The sequence below is a fragment of the Hylobates moloch genome, unplaced genomic scaffold (assembly GCF_009828535.3).
Source record: "Hylobates moloch isolate HMO894 unplaced genomic scaffold, HMol_V3 SCAFFOLD_2, whole genome shotgun sequence".
NCBI classification, from domain to species: Eukaryota; Metazoa; Chordata; class Mammalia; order Primates; family Hylobatidae; genus Hylobates; species Hylobates moloch.
The window spans coordinates 85,057,858-85,077,212 of record NW_026652277.1 but is presented as its reverse complement, the minus strand read 5'-3'; the positions used below and the strand labels follow the sequence as shown (position 1 = coordinate 85,077,212).

General features: G+C 37.8%; 1 protein-coding gene and 1 long non-coding RNA gene across 3 annotated transcripts in view; one reads left to right on the top strand and one right to left on the bottom strand.

Moving 5' to 3' along the window:
• Positions 1–19,355, bottom strand: part of LOC131382634 (uncharacterized) — a 1,005,882-nt gene that overhangs the window by 967,744 nt on the left and 18,783 nt on the right. The gene's annotated exons all lie outside the window — the stretch shown is intronic.
• IRAK1BP1 (interleukin 1 receptor associated kinase 1 binding protein 1) overlaps positions 1–19,355 on the top strand; it is a 37,088-nt gene that overhangs the window by 7,670 nt on the left and 10,063 nt on the right. For both annotated transcript variants that reach the window (XM_058435025.1, XM_032152824.2), the window contains exon 2: positions 12,750–12,815. In XM_058435025.1, the coding sequence (XP_058291008.1) occupies positions 12,750–12,815 (66 nt within the window). The remainder of the gene's footprint in view (positions 1–12,749; positions 12,816–19,355) is intronic.

Genomic DNA, 19,355 nt, shown 5'->3' with positions numbered 1-19,355 from the left:
AAAAGTGCTCAGCATCACTAATCATTGGAGAGATGCAAATCAAAACCACAGTGAAATACCATCTCACACTAGTAAGAATGGCTTTTATTAAAAAGTCAAAAAATAACAGATATTGGCAAGATTGTAGAGAAAGAGGAGCGCTTATACTCTTGGTGGAAATGTAAATTAGTTCTGCCACTGTGAAAAGCAGTTTGGAGATTTCTCAAAGAACTAGAAATAAAATTACCATTTGACCTGGCAATCTCTTTGCTGGGCATATACCCAAAGGTAAATAAATCGTTCTACCAAAAAGACACATTCACTTGTATGTTTATTGCAGCACTATTCACAATAGCAAATACATGGAATCAACCCAGGTGCCCATCAACAATGGATTAGATAAAGAAAATGTGATACTTATACACAATGAAATACTATGTAGCCATAAAAAGGGACAAAATCATGTACTTTGCAGCAATATGGATAAGGCTTGAAGCCATTATCCTACCCCAGTGCAGAAACAGAAAACCACATGTTCTCACTTACAAGTGAGAAGTAAACATTGGGTACACATGGACACAAAGATAAGAACAATAAACACTGAGAACTCCAAAAGTAGGGAGGGAGCACAGAAGTGGTTAAAAAAGTAACCAGGTAGTGTGTTCCCTACTTGGGCAACTACGCCACGCCTCAGCATCACGCAATGTACCCATGTAACAAACATGCACATGTACCTTCTGAATCTAAAATAAATAAATAAATATATATATATTGAATAGATGGGATGTTTTCCCAGAAGATTTTAAAAGACTTTTTAAAGTTTTATGGTTTTCTTCTTGTTTACTTTTTTAAATTTTATTCCTATGAAAATAATTTTTATGGCTATTGAGATTGTTATCATCATGATTTGTGCTTCCCTATTGATATGGTTTGACTCTGTGTCCCCACTCAAATTTCATCTAGAATTGTAATCCCTATGTGTCAAGGGAGGGATCTGATGGGAGGTAATTGAACTATGGGGGTAGTTTCCTCCATGCTGTCCTTGTGAGAGTGAGGGAGTTCTCATGAGAGCTGATGCTTTAAAGTGTGATACTTTATCACTCTCTCCTGCCAACATGTAAGACGTGCCTTGCTTCCCCTTTGCTTTCTGCCATGATTGTAAGTTTCCTGAGGCCTCCCCAGCCATGTGGAACTGAGTCAAACCTCATTTGTTTATAAATTACCCAAACTCAGGTAGTATCTTTATAGCAGTGTGAAAATGGACTAATACACCCATATTACTTAAGTAGTTATTCCTGTCTTGACCAATTTGTCTTAAAACTCTGCCTTTTGTATTTAGAAATAAACAGTAGCTTAATCAAGAAAACTTAGCAGAGTAGGCTGATATATTTCAATACTTTTCAGTTTTGTGCCCCTTACAGCAAGCTTTCTCAATCTTGGCAGTGTTAACATTATGGATTGGATAATTCGTTGTTGTTGGGGGCTGTCCTGTGCATTGTAGGATATTTAGCAGCATTCCTGGCCCATACCCATGGGGTGACCAGCATGTCCTCCTTTACCTGAAACTGTTCAAGTTTTAAAACTGGCAGGCCCATGTGTGAGGAACCTCCTCAGTTTGAGTTTTATAGGGACACTTGATCATCTTGTGTATTCACTTAGTAGCGTATTCCTCTTCCCCAGCTGTGACAATAAAAAATGTCTCCAGGCACTGGCAGATGTCCCCCAGGGCAAAATCATCTGGTGGAGAACCACTGCCCTATAGCTAAACAAAAAATTTCATACTCTGTGTTGGAACCCACCAGCCAGACTATCGGAAATGTATCTATAGTGAAACAAGTTAGGTTTATTTAGCATGATGCAACAAAGAATAATGCATCCCAAAGGACCTTAGGAGTGTTTCAGAAACAGGTATTCAGGAGGAGCCTCTTAAAGGTTTTGCCCTTGTGCTGAGTAGATGCAGGAAAGGATCAGTGAAGCAGGCAGGGACAGTTTGGTGACTGGCTATTTAATTAATTTTTTCATACGAAACCCAGAGGATTACAGTTAGGCTAGGTGTGCCTTTGGTAAAGGCACAGCAATCAAGCAGAAAAAGAATGTTAATTATTTTTTGTGGTTGCAGGTCTGTTAGTTTCCGTTAGAAACTTTGGCTCTATTAAAAACTTTCCTTAGATTCTATGTCCTCTGGAAACATTGTTTATGTTCTGCTTAGACCTCCTCCATCTGATTGTCAACAGGCAACTTTTATTTCTCCATTCCCTGTAATATTATTTAGAATTTCAAAATGTATCAAATATTTTACTATATAGAGAAGCAACATAACTGTCTTATATGAGTTATTTTCAGACTGTACACACTTCCCTTTAAAAACCACTGGGCTGGCATAGGTTCCAAGATGGCCAAATAGGAACAGCTCCAGTCTACAGCTCCCAGCGTGAGCAATGCAGAAGACGGGTGATTTCTGCATTTCCAACTGAGGTACTGGATTCATCTCACTGGGGCTTGTCAGACAGTGGGTGCAGGACAGTGGGTGCAGCCTATGGAGCATGAGCCGAAGCAGAGGGAGGGATCACCTCACCCGGGAAAAGTGCAAGGGGTCGGGGAATTCCCTTTCCTAGCCAAGGGAACCCGTGACAGACGGTACCCGGAAAAGCGGGTCACTCCCACCCTAATACTGCGCTTTTCCAATGGTCTTAGCAAACGGCAAACAAGGAGATTATATCCTGCACCTGGCTCAGAGGGTCCAACACCCATGGAGCCTCGCTCACTGCTAGCACAGAAGTCTGATATCAAACTGTAAGGCAGCAGCAAGGGTTGGGGAGGGGCCTCTGCCATTGCTGAGGCTTGAGTAGGTAAACAAAGCAGCTGGGAAGCTTGAACTGGGTGGATTCCACCACAGCTCAAGGAGACCTGCACGCCACTGTAAACTCCACCTCTAGGGCAGGGCATAGCTGAACAAAAGGCAGCAGAAATTTCTGCAGACTTAAATGTCCCTGTCTGACAGCCTTGAAGAGAGTAGTGGTTCTCCCAGCACGGAGTTTGAGATCTGAGAATGGACAGACTGCTTCCTCAAGAGGGTCCCTGACCCCTGAGTAGCCTAACTGGGAGGCACCACCCAGTAGGGGCCGATTGACACCTCATACTGCCGGGCGCCCCTCTGAGACAAAGCTTCCAGAGGAAAGATCAGGCAGCAACATTTGCTGTTCTGCAATATTTGCTGTTCTGCAGCCTCCGATGGTGATACCCAGGCAAACAGGGTCTGGAGTAGACCTCCAGCAAACTCCAACAGACCTGCAGCTAAGGGTCCTGACTGTTAGAAAGAAAACTAACAGAAAGGACATCCACACCAAAACCCCATCTGTACATCACAATCATCAAAGACCAAAAGTAGATCAAACCACAAAGATGGGGAGAAACCAGAGCAGGAAAGCTGAAAATTCTAAAAATCAGAGCGTCTCTTCTCCTCCAAAGGAATGCAGCTCCTCGCCAGAAATGGAACAAAGCTGGACTGAGAATGACTTTGACAAGTTGAGAGAAGAAGGCTTCAGATGGTCGGTAATAACAAACTTCTCCGACCTAAAAGAGGATGTTCAAACCCATTGCAAAGAAGCTAAAAACCTTGAAAAAAGATTAGATGAATGGCTAACTAGAATAAACAGCGTAGAGAAGACCTTAAATGACCTGATGGAGCTGAAGACCATGGCACAAGAACTACATGAAACATGCACAAGCATCAGTAGCCAATTAGATCAACTGGAATAAAGGGTATCAGTGATGGAAGATCAAATGAATGAAATGAGGCGAGAAGAGAAGTTTAGAGAAAAAAGAGTAAAAAGAAATGAACAAAGCCTCCAAGAAATATGGGACTGTATGAAAAGACCAAATCTACATCTGATTGGTGTACCTGACAGTGATGGGGAGAATGGAACCAAGTTGGAAAACACTCTGCAGGATATTATCCAGGAGAATTTCTCCAACCTAGCAAGGCAGGCCAAAATTCAAATTCAGGAAATACAGAGAATGCCACAAAGATACTCCTCGAGAAGAGCAACTCCAAGACACATAATTGTCAGATTCGCCAAAGTTGAAATGAAGGAAAAAATGTTAAGGGCAGCCAGAGACAAAGGTCAGGTTACCCACAAAGGGAAGCCCATCAGACTAACAGCTGATCTCTCAGCAGAAACTCTACAAGCCAGAAGAGAGTGGGGGACAATATTCAACGTTTGTCAAGAAAAGAATTTTTAACCCAGAATTTCATATCCAGCCAAACTAAGCTTCATAAGTGAAGGAGAAATAAAATCCTTTAGAGACAAGCAAATGCTGAGAGATTTTGTGACCACCAGGCCTGCCTTACAAGAGCTCCTGAAGGAAGCACTAAACATGGAAAGGAACAACTGGTACCAGCCACTGCAAAAACATGCCAAATTATAAAGACCATCTGTGCTAGGAAGAAACTGCATCAACTAACAAGCAAAATAACCAGCTAACATCATAATGACAGGATCAAATTCACACATAACAATATTCACCTTAAATGTAAATGGGCTAAATGCTCCAATTGAAAGACACAGACTGGCAAATTGGATAAAGCATCAAGACCCATCAGTGTGCTGCATTCAGGAGACCCATCTCATGTACAGAGACACACATAGGCTCAAAATAAACGGATGCAGGAAGGTCTACCAAGCAAACGGAAAACGAAAAAAAAGCATGAATTGCAATACTAGTCTCTGATAAAACAGACTTTAAATCAACAAAGATCAGAAGAGACAAAGAAGGCCATTACATAATGGTAAAGGGATCAATTCAACAAGAAGAGCTAACTATCCTAAATATATATGCACCCAATACAGGAGCACCCAGATTTGTAAAGCAAGTGCTTAGAGACCTACAAAGAGACTTAGACACCCACATAATATAATGGGAAACTTTAACACCCACTGTCAGCATTAGGCAGATCAACGAGACAGAAAGTTAACAAGGATACCCAGGAATTGAACTCAGCTTTGCACCAAGCAGACCTAATAGACATCTACAGAACTCTCCACCCCAAATCAACAGAATATACATTCTTCTCAGCACTACACTGCACGTATTCCAAAGTTGACCACATAGTTGGAAGTGAAGCACTCCTCAGCAAATGTAAAAGAACAGAAATTATAACAAACTGTCTCTCAGACCACAGTGCAATCAAACTAGAACTCAGGATTAAGAAACTCACTCAAAACCACTCAATTACATGGAACCTGAACAACCTGCTCCTGAATGACTACTGGGTACATAACGAAATGAAGGCAGAAATAAAGATGTTCTTTGAAACCAATGAGAACAAAGACACAACATACCAGAATCTCTGGGACACATTCAAAGCAGTGTGTAGAGGGAAATTTATAGCACTAAATGCCCACAAGAGAAAGCAGGAAAGATCTAAAATTGACACCCTAACATCACAATTAAAAGAACTAGAGAAGCAAGAGCAAACATATTCAAAAGCTAACAGAAGGCAAGAAGTAACTAAGATCAGAGCAGAACTGAAGGAGATAGAGACACAAAAAACCCTTCAAAAACATCACTGAATCCAGGAACTGGTTTTTTGAAAAGATCAACAAAATTGATAGACCACTAGCAAGACGAATAAAGAAGAAAAGAGAGAAGAATCAGATGCAATAATAAATGATAAAGGGGATATCACCACCAATCCCACAGAAATACAAACTACCATCAGAGAATACTATAAACACCTATATGCAAATAAACTAGAAAATCTAGAAGAAATGGATAAATTCCTCAACACATACACCCTACCAAGGTTAAACCAGGAAGAAGTTGAATCCTTGAATAGACCAATAACAGGCTCTGAAATTGAGGTAATAATTAATAGCCTACCAACCAAAAAAAGTCCAGGACCAGATGGATTCACAGCAGTTTCTAACAGAGGTACAAAGAGGAGCTGGTACCATTCCTTCTGAAACTATGCCAATCAATAGAAAAAGAGGGAATCCTCCCTAACTCATTTTATAAGGCCAGCATCATCCTGATACCAAAGCCTGGCAGAGACACAACAAAAAAAGAGAATTTTAGACCAATATCCCTGATGAACATCAATGCAAAAGTCCTCAATAAAATACTGGCAAACCAAATCCAGCAGCACATCAAAAAGCTTACCCACCATGATCAAGTGGGCTTCATCCCTGGGATGCAAGGCTGGTTCAACATACACAAATCAATAAACGTAATCCATCATATAAAAAGAACAAAAAACAAAAACCACATGATTATCTCAATAGATGCAGAAAAAGCCTTTGACAAAATTCAACAGCCCTTCATCCTAAAAACTCTCAATAAACTAGGTATTGATGGGATGTATCTAAAAATAATAAGAGCTATTTATGACAAACCCACAGCCAATATCATACTGAATGGGCAAAAACTGGAAGCATTCCCTTTGAAAACTGGCACAAGACAGGGATGCCCTCTCTCACCACTCCTATTCAACATAGTGTTGGAAGTTCTGGCCAGGGCAATCAGGCAGGAGAAAGAAATAAAGGGTATTCAGTTAGGAAAAGAGGAAGTCAAATTGTCCCTGTTTGCAGATGACATGATTGTATATTTAGAAAACCCCATTATCTCAGCCCAAAATCTCCTTAAGCTGATAGGTAACTTCAAGAAAGTCTCAGGATACAAAATCATTGTGCAGAAATCACAAGCATTCCTATACACCAATAACGGACAAACAGCCAAATCATGAGTGAACTCCCATTCACAACTGCTTCAAAGAGAATAAAATACCTAGGAATCCAACTTACAAGGGATGTGAAGGACCTCTTCAAGGAGAACTACAAACCACTGCTCAATGAAGTAAAAGAGGACACAAACAAATGGAAGAACATTCCATGCTCATGGGTAGGAAGAATCAATATCATGAAAATGGCCATACTACCTAAGGTAATTTATAGATCCAATGCCATCCCCATCAAGCTACCAATGACTTTCTTCACAGAATTGGAAAGAACTACTTTAAGGTTCATATGGAACCAAAAAAGAGCCCGCATCACCAAGTCAATCCTAAGCCAAAAGAACAAAGCAGGAGGCATCGTGCTGCCTGGCTTCAAACTGTACTACAAGGCTACAGTAACCAAAACAGCATGGTACTGGAACCAAAACAGAGATATAGACCAATGGAGCAGAACAGAGCTCTCAGAAATAATACCACACATCTACAACCATCTGATCTTTCAAAAACCTGACAAAAACAACAAATGGGGAAACGATTCCCTATTTAATAAATGCTGTTGCTGGGAAAACTGGCTAGCCATATATAGAAAGCTGAAACTGAATCCTTTCCTTACACCTTATACAAATATTAATTCAAGATGGATTAAAGACTTACATGTTACACCTAAAACCATAAAAACCCTAGAAGAAAACCTAGGCAATACCATTCAGGACATAGGCATGGGCAAGGACTTCATGTCTAAAACACCAAAAGCTATGGCAACAAAAGCCAAAATTGACAAATGGGATCTAATTAAACTAAAGAACTTCTGCACAGCAAAAGAAACTACCATCAGAATGAACAGGCAACCTACAGAATGGGAGAAAATTTTTGCAACCTACTCATCTGACAAAGGGCTAATATCCAGAATCTACAATGAACTCAAACAAATTTACAAGAAAAAAACAACCCCATCAAAAAGTGGGCAAAGGATATGAACAGACACTTCTCAAAAGAAGACATTTATGCACCCAAAAAATACGTGAAAAAATGCTCATCATCACTGGCCATCAGAGAAATGCAAATCAAAACCACAATGAGATACCATCTCACACCAGTTAGAATGGCCATCATTAAAAAGTCAGGAAACAACAGGTGCTGGAGAGGATGTGGAGAAATAGGAACACTTTTGCACTGTTGGTGGGACTGTAAACTAGTTCAACCATTGTGGAAGTCAGTGTGACGATTCCTCAGGGATCTAGAACTAGAAATACCATTTGACCCAGCCATCCCATTACTGGGTATATACCCAAAGGATTATAAATCATGTTGCTATAAAGACACATGCACACATATGTTTATAGCAGCACTATTCACAATAGCAAAGGCTTGGAACCAACCCAAATGTCCAACAACGATAGACTGGATTAAGAAAATGTGGCACATATACACCATGGAATACTATGCAGCCATAAAAAAGGATGAATTCATGTCCTTTGTAGGGACATGGATGAAACTGGAAACCATCATTCTCAGTAAACTATCGCAAGGACAAAAAACCAAACACCACATGTTCTCACTCATAGGTGGGAACTGAACAATGAGAACTCATGGACACAAGAAGGGGAACATCACACTCCGGGGACTGTTGTGGGGTTGGGGGAGGGGGGAGGGACAGCATTAGGAGATATACCTAATGCTAAATGACGAGTTAATGGGTGCAGGAAATCAACATGGCACATGGATACATATGTAACAAACCTGCACATTGTGCACATGTACCCTAAAACCTAAAGTATAATAATAATAAAAATAAATAAATAAATAAATAATAAAAAATTGTGGTACATCCATGCAAAAGAATGTTATTCAGCAATAAAAATGAGAATTGATTCACAAAACAACGTTAGTGAATCTTAGCTGCATATTAGCCAGTGAAAGAAGCCAGACCCAAAAGCTTTGAATTTTATGATTCTATTCATATGATCTTCTGGAGAAAAGTAAAACTATGGGGAACGAAAACAGATTAGTGGTTAACTGTTGGAGGGCAAAGTGGTTGACTAAAAGAGATTCATGGAGAAATTTTTAAGGTGAAAGAACTTCTTTATGGTACTGGAGTGGTACATACATGACTTTATGCATTTGTCAAACCTCATAGAGCTGTAAATCACAAATAGTGAAGCTTGATGTATGTAAACTGCGGGAAAAAGGCATCAAAGAGCCTATCACAGGATCAATCCCAGGATAAAATTTATTCTGTTGACAAATGGACCCAGTTCTTACAAATGAGTGACATAACTGTGCTTAAGGTGATAGGGGCAGGGAGTGTCCTAAATTACTGGAAAATGGTGTTTTGACTGGAAATTATAAGGATGAAGATTAAAGATACAAAAACTCTATGCTCTAGTTGGTAAATATGTTTTCCAAAGGGGTATTTGTTAACAAGTCTGAAACTGCTTTACATGTATACTGGGGTTAAACAAATAAATAAGTGGATAGTGGATGATGGGAGCCAGATTTCTCACTATCAGAGAGGGAAGTTACAGATAAAAATGTAAGGTTAAAATGAATTCTGTGATTCAGGATTAGAGTTGAAAACATCAGTGTGAACTCATATTTACCTTTGTATATTGTACAGATGGAAAAATACAGAAAATTTTACATGTGAGTTAGTATCTGTGTGCGTATATATGTCTATGCATATATATATATATGTAACCTAGCTCTGTCCACTGAGAGAGCCTAGAAGGAATGACACCCCAATAGCAGTAAGCAGTCTCAGCATTCAGATCTTGGTTCTACATATGAATCTCAAAGAAAAGGTACTATGCTTCTTGGAGAAAGGGCTTATTCTAGGACTGGGGCAAGGAAACTACATAAGGGTGTAATATCTTGCAACAGAAAGTAAGAAAGTGCTCAAAAAGTAAAGGAAAGGTGTATGTCAAACAGATAAAGGAGCCAACCTGAAAGAAGTCCCAATGGCCAAAGCTAGAACAATTGAGCAACAAAATAAATAAAGCAGTATTTATTGAGTGAGTGTGGGCTGCACTTAGTGACATGCTTCCAATTAATAAAGTATGGAAAGGGGAAAATAATAACTTTACAGTGGAGGAAACTGGCAAACACTACTTTACCCAAGTGACCAGTATTAGTATCTTGAGTAGTTTCATGTGGATACCATGTACTGCCTGATGTGTTGTGATTAAAAAGGCATTTCACCTCTATAGTATTCTTTCCTAAAATTCATAACTCTAGTCTAATCATGAGAAAACATCAATGTCAAAATGAGGGACTTTCTGCAAAATACATGACCAAAACTTTCAAGGTCATGAAAAACAAGGGAAGACTGAGAAACTGTCAAGAGACCAGAGGAGACTAAGGAGACTTGATGAATTAATGCAATACAGTATCATGGATTTGATCCTGTGGTAGTAAAAGGGACATTTAATAGAAAAACTGGTGAAATCCAAATAAAGTTTGGAGTTTTGTTAATGGTAATCTACTAATGTTGGCTTTTTAGTTTAGACAGATGTACTATAGTATTAACATCAGAGAAGTCTGAAAGTGAGATAGATGGGAACTCTGTACTATCTTGGTAACTTCTCTGTAAATTTAAAATTATTCCAAAATTAAAAGTTTATTTTAGAAAGTTCAGGCCAAGTGTGGTGGCTCATGCCTGTAATCCCAGCACTTTGAGAGGCTAAGGTGGGAGGATCACTTGAGGCCAGGAATTTGAGACCACCCTAGGCAACATAGCAAGATCCTATCTCTACAAAAAATTTTTTTAGAAAATCCAGGCATGGTGGTGTGTGCCTGTTAGCCTCCTAGCTACTCAGGTGGCTGAGGCAGGAAGATTGCTTGAGCTCAGAAGTTCAAGATTACAGTGAGTCGTGCTTGTACCACTACACTGCAGCCTGGGCAGCAAAGCAAGACCCTGTCAATCAGTAGTTAAGAACAAACTGTAGAATATAATTTTATTTATGAAAAAGTCTGTATATAGATCTAGATACGTTTATATACATTGATGGTTTATTAAAATGTTTACTAAAATATTAACAGTAATGGGGTTTGAGAATGTTATTTTTTTTTTTGGTTATTTTCTCTAGTATTAGATTTTCTTTGATTAGCATGTATTTTTATTTTAAAAACACTATTAAAAACAAAAATAGCAATAAAAGATACTTTTCTTTCCAGTTACCTTTCCTAAAATTATCTCTCTAATAATTTTTCAATGAGAAGTTTATCAAGTGAAGAGGGAGAAAAGTGAAAAATGAGACATGTTTTATGACATATGTTTACATGTCATAAAATATTAAATGACAAAAAAGTTTGATGTTAATCAAGTGAAAAAGTGATTGCAAGCAATATATATAGTACAGACCCCTAATTCTTGCAGTCAGTCTTGGTCCAAAAATATTAAATATAAAATACCAGAAATAATCCATAAGTTTAAAATTGTACACCATTCTGAGTAGCGTGATGAAATCTCTGTGTCCTGCTCTGTCCCACCTGGGCATGTGAATCATACCTTGTTCAGTGTGTATCCATGCTGTATGTGCTATCTACCCATTAGTCACTTGTAGCTCTCTCGGTTATCAGAGCAGAAAAAAATGTATATAAGGTTGGATACTATCTATGGTTTCAGGTATCTGCTGGAGGTCTTGGAATTTATCCCTGTAGATAAGGGAGAACTACTGTACTGTTTAAGGGAGAGCTACTGTACTGTTTTGTACTTAACCTGTATTCTAAATTTTCCACAATGAGTAGGTATTACTTTCATAATAAAAATATTGCGTTAATATTTTCATGGGACTGACAGACATCAGAGTGATACTTGGAACTTGAGTCAAAAGCTTTTAACTTAGGTTAAAACTTTTAAGAATTTTTCTGGATAACATAAACTGCTTGTAATTAGTTTATATCTTAAAATTTAGATGCAACCATGTCTTCTTCAAATAACATAATTAAATTACTTGGCATAATCATATATTGATTTAACATATATTTTGAAAGGTACAAACAAATTACATAAAATATAAGTTTTGCTTGTCCCCAAAGAATGAGAGTAGCTGAAGATTTTAGTCACTGAATTTAAAAACCCTTTTGGGAAGTAAATAAGAAATTCAACTTTTTTGTCAGAATTATATGTCTTGTATTTACCCCGAGAATATATAAATATTAGTACTTTTCTGAAACCAAACTGGCTCAGGTTAGATGTTTCAATAAATATTTATATCATAGTGGTATAGCATCCACTTTTTGTGAGTGCCTTCTCTATGCCAAATACTTGATATACAACTTCTCATTAAATCTGCAAAATGATGCTATATGGTGTACATGGTATTAACCTGATTTGATAAATGTAGAAACTAAGGCTTGAAAAATTGAGTAACTTGCCTAGAGTAGCACATGATAAGTATTTGGTAATTTTGTATTAAAATATTTGTAAATTAAATATTTTTTAAAACACTGACACTCAACATTAAGTATACTTTATGTGCAAACAATTGCTCATAGATATCACCCTAACTTCATACTTTCATTATAAGGTAATATAAACTAAGAAATAGTTTAAAATGGAATAAAAACAGCAAGTGGGAAATAGCAGTTAATTGCCACTAAATACAATTTTAGTGCTATCATCACCTAATGTGCAGGTGACACTCCAGGAGAGAAATTTCTCTTTAGATAAAAAGCAAATAAAGTCATAACATAAAGGATTTGAAATGCTTTTCAACATTCTTTTGTTTTGCAGTGCAATTTTACTGTATTGTGATAAATATTGTTTAAAAATGAAAACCATTCAACCTTTATACAAATTAAAAAGAATAAAACTATTTTCAAATTATAAAAGGAGTGACATTTATGAAATTTTAAGCAAAATCGATTTCTGAATTCATTTTATGTCACTTTTAGGAAAGTTTTAAAACAACAGGCAAAGTTCTTTTTGCATACTCCATGTTTTTCTGATTTTAATTAGTGTAGGTTTCTAATCTATGTTTTAGAGTAATTGTGTCAAATATTTAGTAATCATACTCTTGGACTTTTTCCGTTTCAGGCAGAAAATGTAACTGTGACAAAGGATTTTAGGAGAGTGGAAAATGCTTATCACATGGAAGCAGAGGTATGTACTTAACAAATAATTGGAAGCAGCATGATTTTGTGGAGACAGTCATTTTTATTCTTGAACTGAAACGAATGGTGAAAAATGCTTCTCATATTGATAGAAGATTATTTTTCTCAAAATCATTTTGGTGTTATATATCTATTTCAGCTTTTAAATAAACTTAATGAGATTTAAAAGAAATAGTTTAAAATGGAATAAAAACAGCAAGTGGGAAATAGCAGTTAATTGCCACTAAATACAATTTTAGTGCTGTCATCACCTAATGTGCGGGTGACACTCCAGGAGAGAAATTTCTCTTTAGATAAAAAGCAAATAAAGTCATAACATAAAGGATTTGAAATGCTTTTCAACATTCTTTTGTTTTGCAGTGCAATTTTACTGTATTGTGATAAATATTGTTTAAAAATGAAAACCATTCAACCTTTATACAAATTAAAAAGAATAAAACTATTTTCAATACACTCAATTAATGACAACATTTAGTTCCTACAACTGCCTATACTTTTTACTTATATTTAAAGATTTAATGGCCAGGATTTTGTGAAATCAGAGTATGTTCTAGTGGTGGTTAGGTTACAGGACTGCTGCTTCTGATTCCAAACATTTTGGAGTGCGTGCTTAGTACATGCCACCTCCTTGTAACAGGAAACAAAGAGTGGGGTTATATTGAAATCTTGTATATCAAATGAGAGAATCTTTGTCTTTTGAAGTAGAAAGTATCTCCATCACCCGTTTCTATCTTCAGGCAGTTATTTTTCTGACTTTAAAGGTGTGACTTGAGGTTCAAATCACTTAGGCCCAGATTTCTCAAAGGTCATATAACAAGAATTAGATTAGAAATTAGAACCCTGGATTCTTATCTCTTGAGAAGCAACTTCCACAATATTCTGTTTGTTGCCCCAGTGCTTCCTGTAATCATTTTGTGATTTCTCCACTTAAAATTTTACTATGTCAAGGAATTTTTAAATTACTCAATCTGATTTTAGGGATCCACTTGGCAAAACTTATTTTGTAGTAGTAGGAACTGAAAAAATACCTTTCAAAACAGTATGAAGAGCAGTCTTATCCAAATTACAGAGGTTAAGAGCTGGTAGTATGTTATAGCACTCCTCCAGTAATTATCACCTGTTAGCACTTCAGATTGTAATAAATATAGATGGGAGCAAGTTATCTTAGTTAAGGAGGTTTGTTGTGAAGATACCAAGGGAATAATGAGAAAAAAGAAACAGTCCCAGAAACTACACAGCCAGGCTTCATGGAAACTGGAATGTGTTTGAAACCACTGAGTTGTCCTAGGAACTGACCTTTCAGATGCAGAAAGAGAGCATTAGAGCTGCTTGTTTTAAAACATGACTAAATGAGAGTTTGGCTAAACTCTGCTCCTCTTCCTTCTGCTTTACCTTTTTAATGTTTTATATTCAGATTTCTTAAGAGAGAATCCGATTATATTTTGTATAGGGATTCCAGGTAGCCAGAATTTATATCATATCACATAGTGCAATACATAATTGCCTTTAGGTCAGCACCAGCAGTCAGTGGAAACCAAAGTATTGGGATCACAAGATACAAAATGTACCAACCTAAGCATTAATAACAATGTGTGGCTTTATGAATATGGATTTAGCAAACACTAGAGCCTAATGTATAACACATACCAGTATTCTTAAGTACTGTTAAATATATGGAATGAGATTAGATGGTTGGTAGACTTCTATAACTCAGTAGAAGAAAAGCAAATAACCTGATTTTAAAAGTGAACGAAGGACTTGAATAGACATTTATCAAAAGAAGACATACAGATGGACAAAAGGTATAGAAAAAGGTGTTCAGCATCACTAATTATTTGAGACATACAAATCAAAACTACATTGAGCTATAACCTCATGCCTATTAGAATGGCTATTATCAAAAAAGCAGAAGATTGGCTGGGCACGATGGCTCACACCTGTAATCCCAGCACTTTGGGAGGTCGAGGTGGGTGGATCACGAGGTCAGGAGTTCGAGACCAGCCTGACCAATATGGTGAAACCCCATCTATACTAAAAATACAAAAAAATTTGCCAGGTGTGGTGGCAGGCGCCTGTAATCGCAGCTACTCGGGAGGCTGAGGCAGAATAATCAGTTGAACCCAGGAGGTGGAGGTTGCAATGAGCTGAGATTGCACCACTGCACTCCAGCTTGGGCGACAGAGTGAGACTCCATCTCAAAAAAAAAAAAAAAAAAAAAACAGAAGACAGTGTTGATGAGAAAGTGGAAAAATTAGAACCCTTGTGCCCTGCAGGTGGGAATGTATGATGGTGTAACCATTATGGAAAACAGTATACAGGTTACTCAAAAAATTAAAAATAGAACTACAGTATGACCCAGCAATCCCACTCCTGGGTGTATATCCAAAAGAACTGACATCAGGATCTGAAGAAATACCTGTACTTGCATGTTCATTGCAGCATTATTCACAATAGCCAAGATATGGAAGCAACCCAAATGTCCATTGACAGACAAATGGATAAAGAAAATGTGTTATATACATACAATGAAATATTATTTAGCCTTAAAAAAAAGGGTAATCCTACCATTTGAAACATTGCTATGCCTGCAAGACATTATGTTAAGAGAAATGTCAGTAACAGATGATAAGTACTGGATTATTCCACTTACATGAGGAGTCTAAAATGATCAAATCATAGAAGCAAAAAATAGGAGCTGGTTGCCAAAGAATGGAGGGAAGAGGAAATGGGATTTCTTACTCAGTGAGTATAAAGTTACAGTTATGCAGATGAATAAATTCTAGATATGGGCTATACAGCATAGTGCCTACAGTTAACACAGTGTTGTGCACTTAAAAATTTGTTAAGAGGGTAGATCTCATGTTGTGTTCTTATCATACACATACACAAAGCAAAGGACAAAAGGAAAATTTTAGAGGTGATAGATAGGTTTATTGTCTGGATTACAGTGATAATATCACAGGTGTATGCGTACGTCCAAACTCATCAAATTGTATATTCTAAATATGTGCAGTTTTTATATATAAATTACACCTCAGTACAGATCCAATTTTTTTTTTTTTTTAGATGGCGTCTCACTCTGTTGCCCAGGCTGGAGTGCTGTGGCATGATCTCTGCTCACTGTAATCTCTGCCTCCCAGGTTCAAGTGATTCTCCTGCTTCAGCCTCTGGAGTTGCTGGGATTACAAGCACCTGGCTAATTTTTGTATTTATAGTAGAGATGGGATTTCACCATGTTGGCCAGGCTGGTCTCAAACTCCTGACCTCAAGTGATCTGCCTGCCTCGACCTCCCAAAGTGCTAGGACTACAGACATGAGCCACCCAGCCTGGCCTAAATAATTTTTTTTTAAAGAATAGATGAGGCCAGTGGCTCATGCCTCTAATCCCAGCACTTTGAGAGGCCGAGGTGGGCGGATTGCTTGAGCCCAGGAGCTCCAGACCAACCTGGGCAACATGGTAAAACCCTTCTCTACAGAAAAATAACAATAATTAGGTGGACGTGATGGCATGCACCTGTAGACCCATCTACTCTGGAAGCTGGGATGAGAGGATTGCTTGAGCCCAGGAGGCAGAGGTTCCAATGAGTCAAGATCGTGCCACTGCACTGCAGCCTGGGCAATAGAGTGAGACTTTGTCTCAAAAAAAAAAAGAAAGAAAGAAAGATTAGTTGGTAGAACATTACTTTTGACATAATGTCCAAAAATTTCATTCCAAAAGGCATGAAATTCTTTATCTACCTTCCACCTACCATGCTGCTTCTCTTTGTTTCAAAGATAAAAATATTAAACTCAAGATGGGTTAAAGACTTAAGTGTAAAACCTAAAACCATAAAAACCCTAGAAGAAAACCTAGGCAATACCATTCAGGACACAGGCATGGGCAAAGACTTCATGACTAAAACACCAAAAGCAATTGCAACAAAAGCCAAAATCGACATATGGGATCTAATTAAACTAAAGAGCTTCTACGAAGCAAAAGAAACCATCATCAGAGTGAACAGGCAACCTTCAAAATGGGAGAAAAATTTTGCATTCTATCCGACAAAGGGCTAATATCCAGAATCTACAAGGAACTTAAATTTACAACAAAAAAAAAAAAATTCCCATCAAAAAGTGGGTGGAGGGTATGAACAGACACTTCTCAAAGGAAGACATTTATGCGGCCAGCAAACATGAAAAAAAGCTCATCATCACTGGTCATTGGAGAAATGCAAATCAAAACCACAATGAGATACCATCTCATGCTAGTTAGAATGGCGATCTTTAAAAAGTCACAAAACAACAGATGCTGGAAAGGATATGGAGAAATAGGAACGCTTTTACACTGTTGGTGGGAGGGTAAATTAGTTCAACCATTTTAGAAGACAGTGTGGCAATTCCTCAAGGATCTAAAACCCGAAATACCATTTGACCCAGCAATCTCATTACTGGATATATACCCAAAGGATTATAAATCATTCTACTATAAAAACACATGTACACGTACATTTATTGCAGCACTATTTACAACAGCAATGACTTGGAACCAAACCAAATGCCCATCGATGATAAACTGGATTAAGAAAATATGGCACATATACACCATGGAATACTATGCAGCCATAAAAAAGGATGCATTCATGTTCTTTGCAGGGACATGGATGAAGCTGGAAACCATCATTCTCAGCAAACCAACACAGGAACAGGAAATCAAACACCACATGTTCTCAATCATAAGTGGAAGTTGAACAATGAGAACACATGGACACAGGGAGGGAAGGGAACATCACATACCAGGGCATGTGGGGGGCTAGGGGAGGGATAGCATTAGGAGAAATACCTAATGTAGATGACAGGTTGATGGGTGCAGCAAACCACCATGGCACGTGTATGTAACAAACCCGCATGTTCTGCACATGTATCCCAGAACTTAAAGTATAAATTTAAAAAAAAAAGTCCAAAAAGAGAGCACAGAGTGAAAGAGAATAAAATAATAAAAAAAAATTATCCAAAATTTACTAAAATGCAAGATTTGAATTTCCATATTCAGTGGACCCAGTGGGTGCCCAGCACAATGACTAACAACAACAACTCATCAAAGCATATTGGAAATGTTAGATCCCCAGGAATAAAAGGACCCCAAAAGTTCTAGAGAAAAAAAAACAGTTCACAAACCAAGGGTCAGAAATCTGAACAGCAGTTGGACCTCTCAGTGTCAACACTGGAAGCTAGAAACTGAAAGGCAAGACAGCAACATCTTCCGAAAGGCAAGACAGCCACATCTTCCAATTCTGAGAGAAAACAATGTCTAATCTAGAAATCCTTACCTGGCCAAAAAGCAATCAAGGAGAAGGTAATACAAGGACAAGCAGACAGCGCTGACCAGAACTGTCACACTGTTCATTATTTGGCCAGGATCTGATGGATTAATGCCCTCTGAAAGATGTTAAAAATGTGAAACATCACTCCTGCATACAAGGTCTCAAAACATTTCCCTACCATACATGAGGAAGTAAACCAAAAAAGAGAAAAACAGGAGTTCCCAGGTAATGGCAAAGGAATGTCCCCAGATTCAGGGGACAGGAGGACTGAAGCCTTCAGTAAAATGCCTCCAAGAAAAAAATAAAGGAACTCATAGATTACCCAATTAATTTGACCTATTTATTTGAATTTTATAGCTCTTGTCAGAGGGTTTAAAGGACATGTACAACTAAGAAAGCAAACAAAAATGAAGTGATTATTAACTCCCAGGAATTCAATGAAGACTAGAAGAAAAGAAATGCAGTCATAGTACACTATATTGTTCAGCTGTAAACAATCATAATAGTACAAACACTGACTGTTGATTTAATTAAAAAAAGAAAGGTTCTAAGTGATGACTTTAATGGTAGGTGAATGAATGGATGTGGGAAGGAGGGTTGGATTAAAATCCTAGCTTTGTGATTCCTATACCAGTACTCTTTCCACTTTTTATGTTATTTTCATGTTATAACCTTAGTGTTTAGGGGAATTTTTTTTTTTTTGAGACGAAGTCTCGCTCTTGTCACCCAGGCTGGAGTGCAGTGGCGTGATCTTGGCTCACTGCAACCTCCGTCTCCCAGGTTCAAGCAATTCTCCTGCTTCAGCCTCTTGAGTAGCTGGGATTACAGGCTCCTGCCACCACACCTGGCTAATTTTTGTATTTTTAGTAGAGATGGGTTTTCACCATGTTGGCCAGGCTGGTCTCGAACTCCTCAGGCGATCCACCTGCCTCTGCCTCCCAGAGTGTGGGGATTACAGGCATGAGCCACCGTGCCCAGCCTAGAGGAATTTTTTAATCCTGGGATATAACAGGTATTCAATACTATGTATCAGGTAGAAAAAGTAGTAGTATAACTACTCATGTAGTTTTCTCCCTCTTCTTTCCCTCTCCTTTTCCTTGCATGCCTGCTGTGTGTTAAGCGTTTTCCATGTATTATTCCATCCAATCTTTTTTAAGTATTTATTTTTATTGTGAAATATTTTATACATATATAGGCATAAATATATAAGACTCATTCCATTTTCAGAC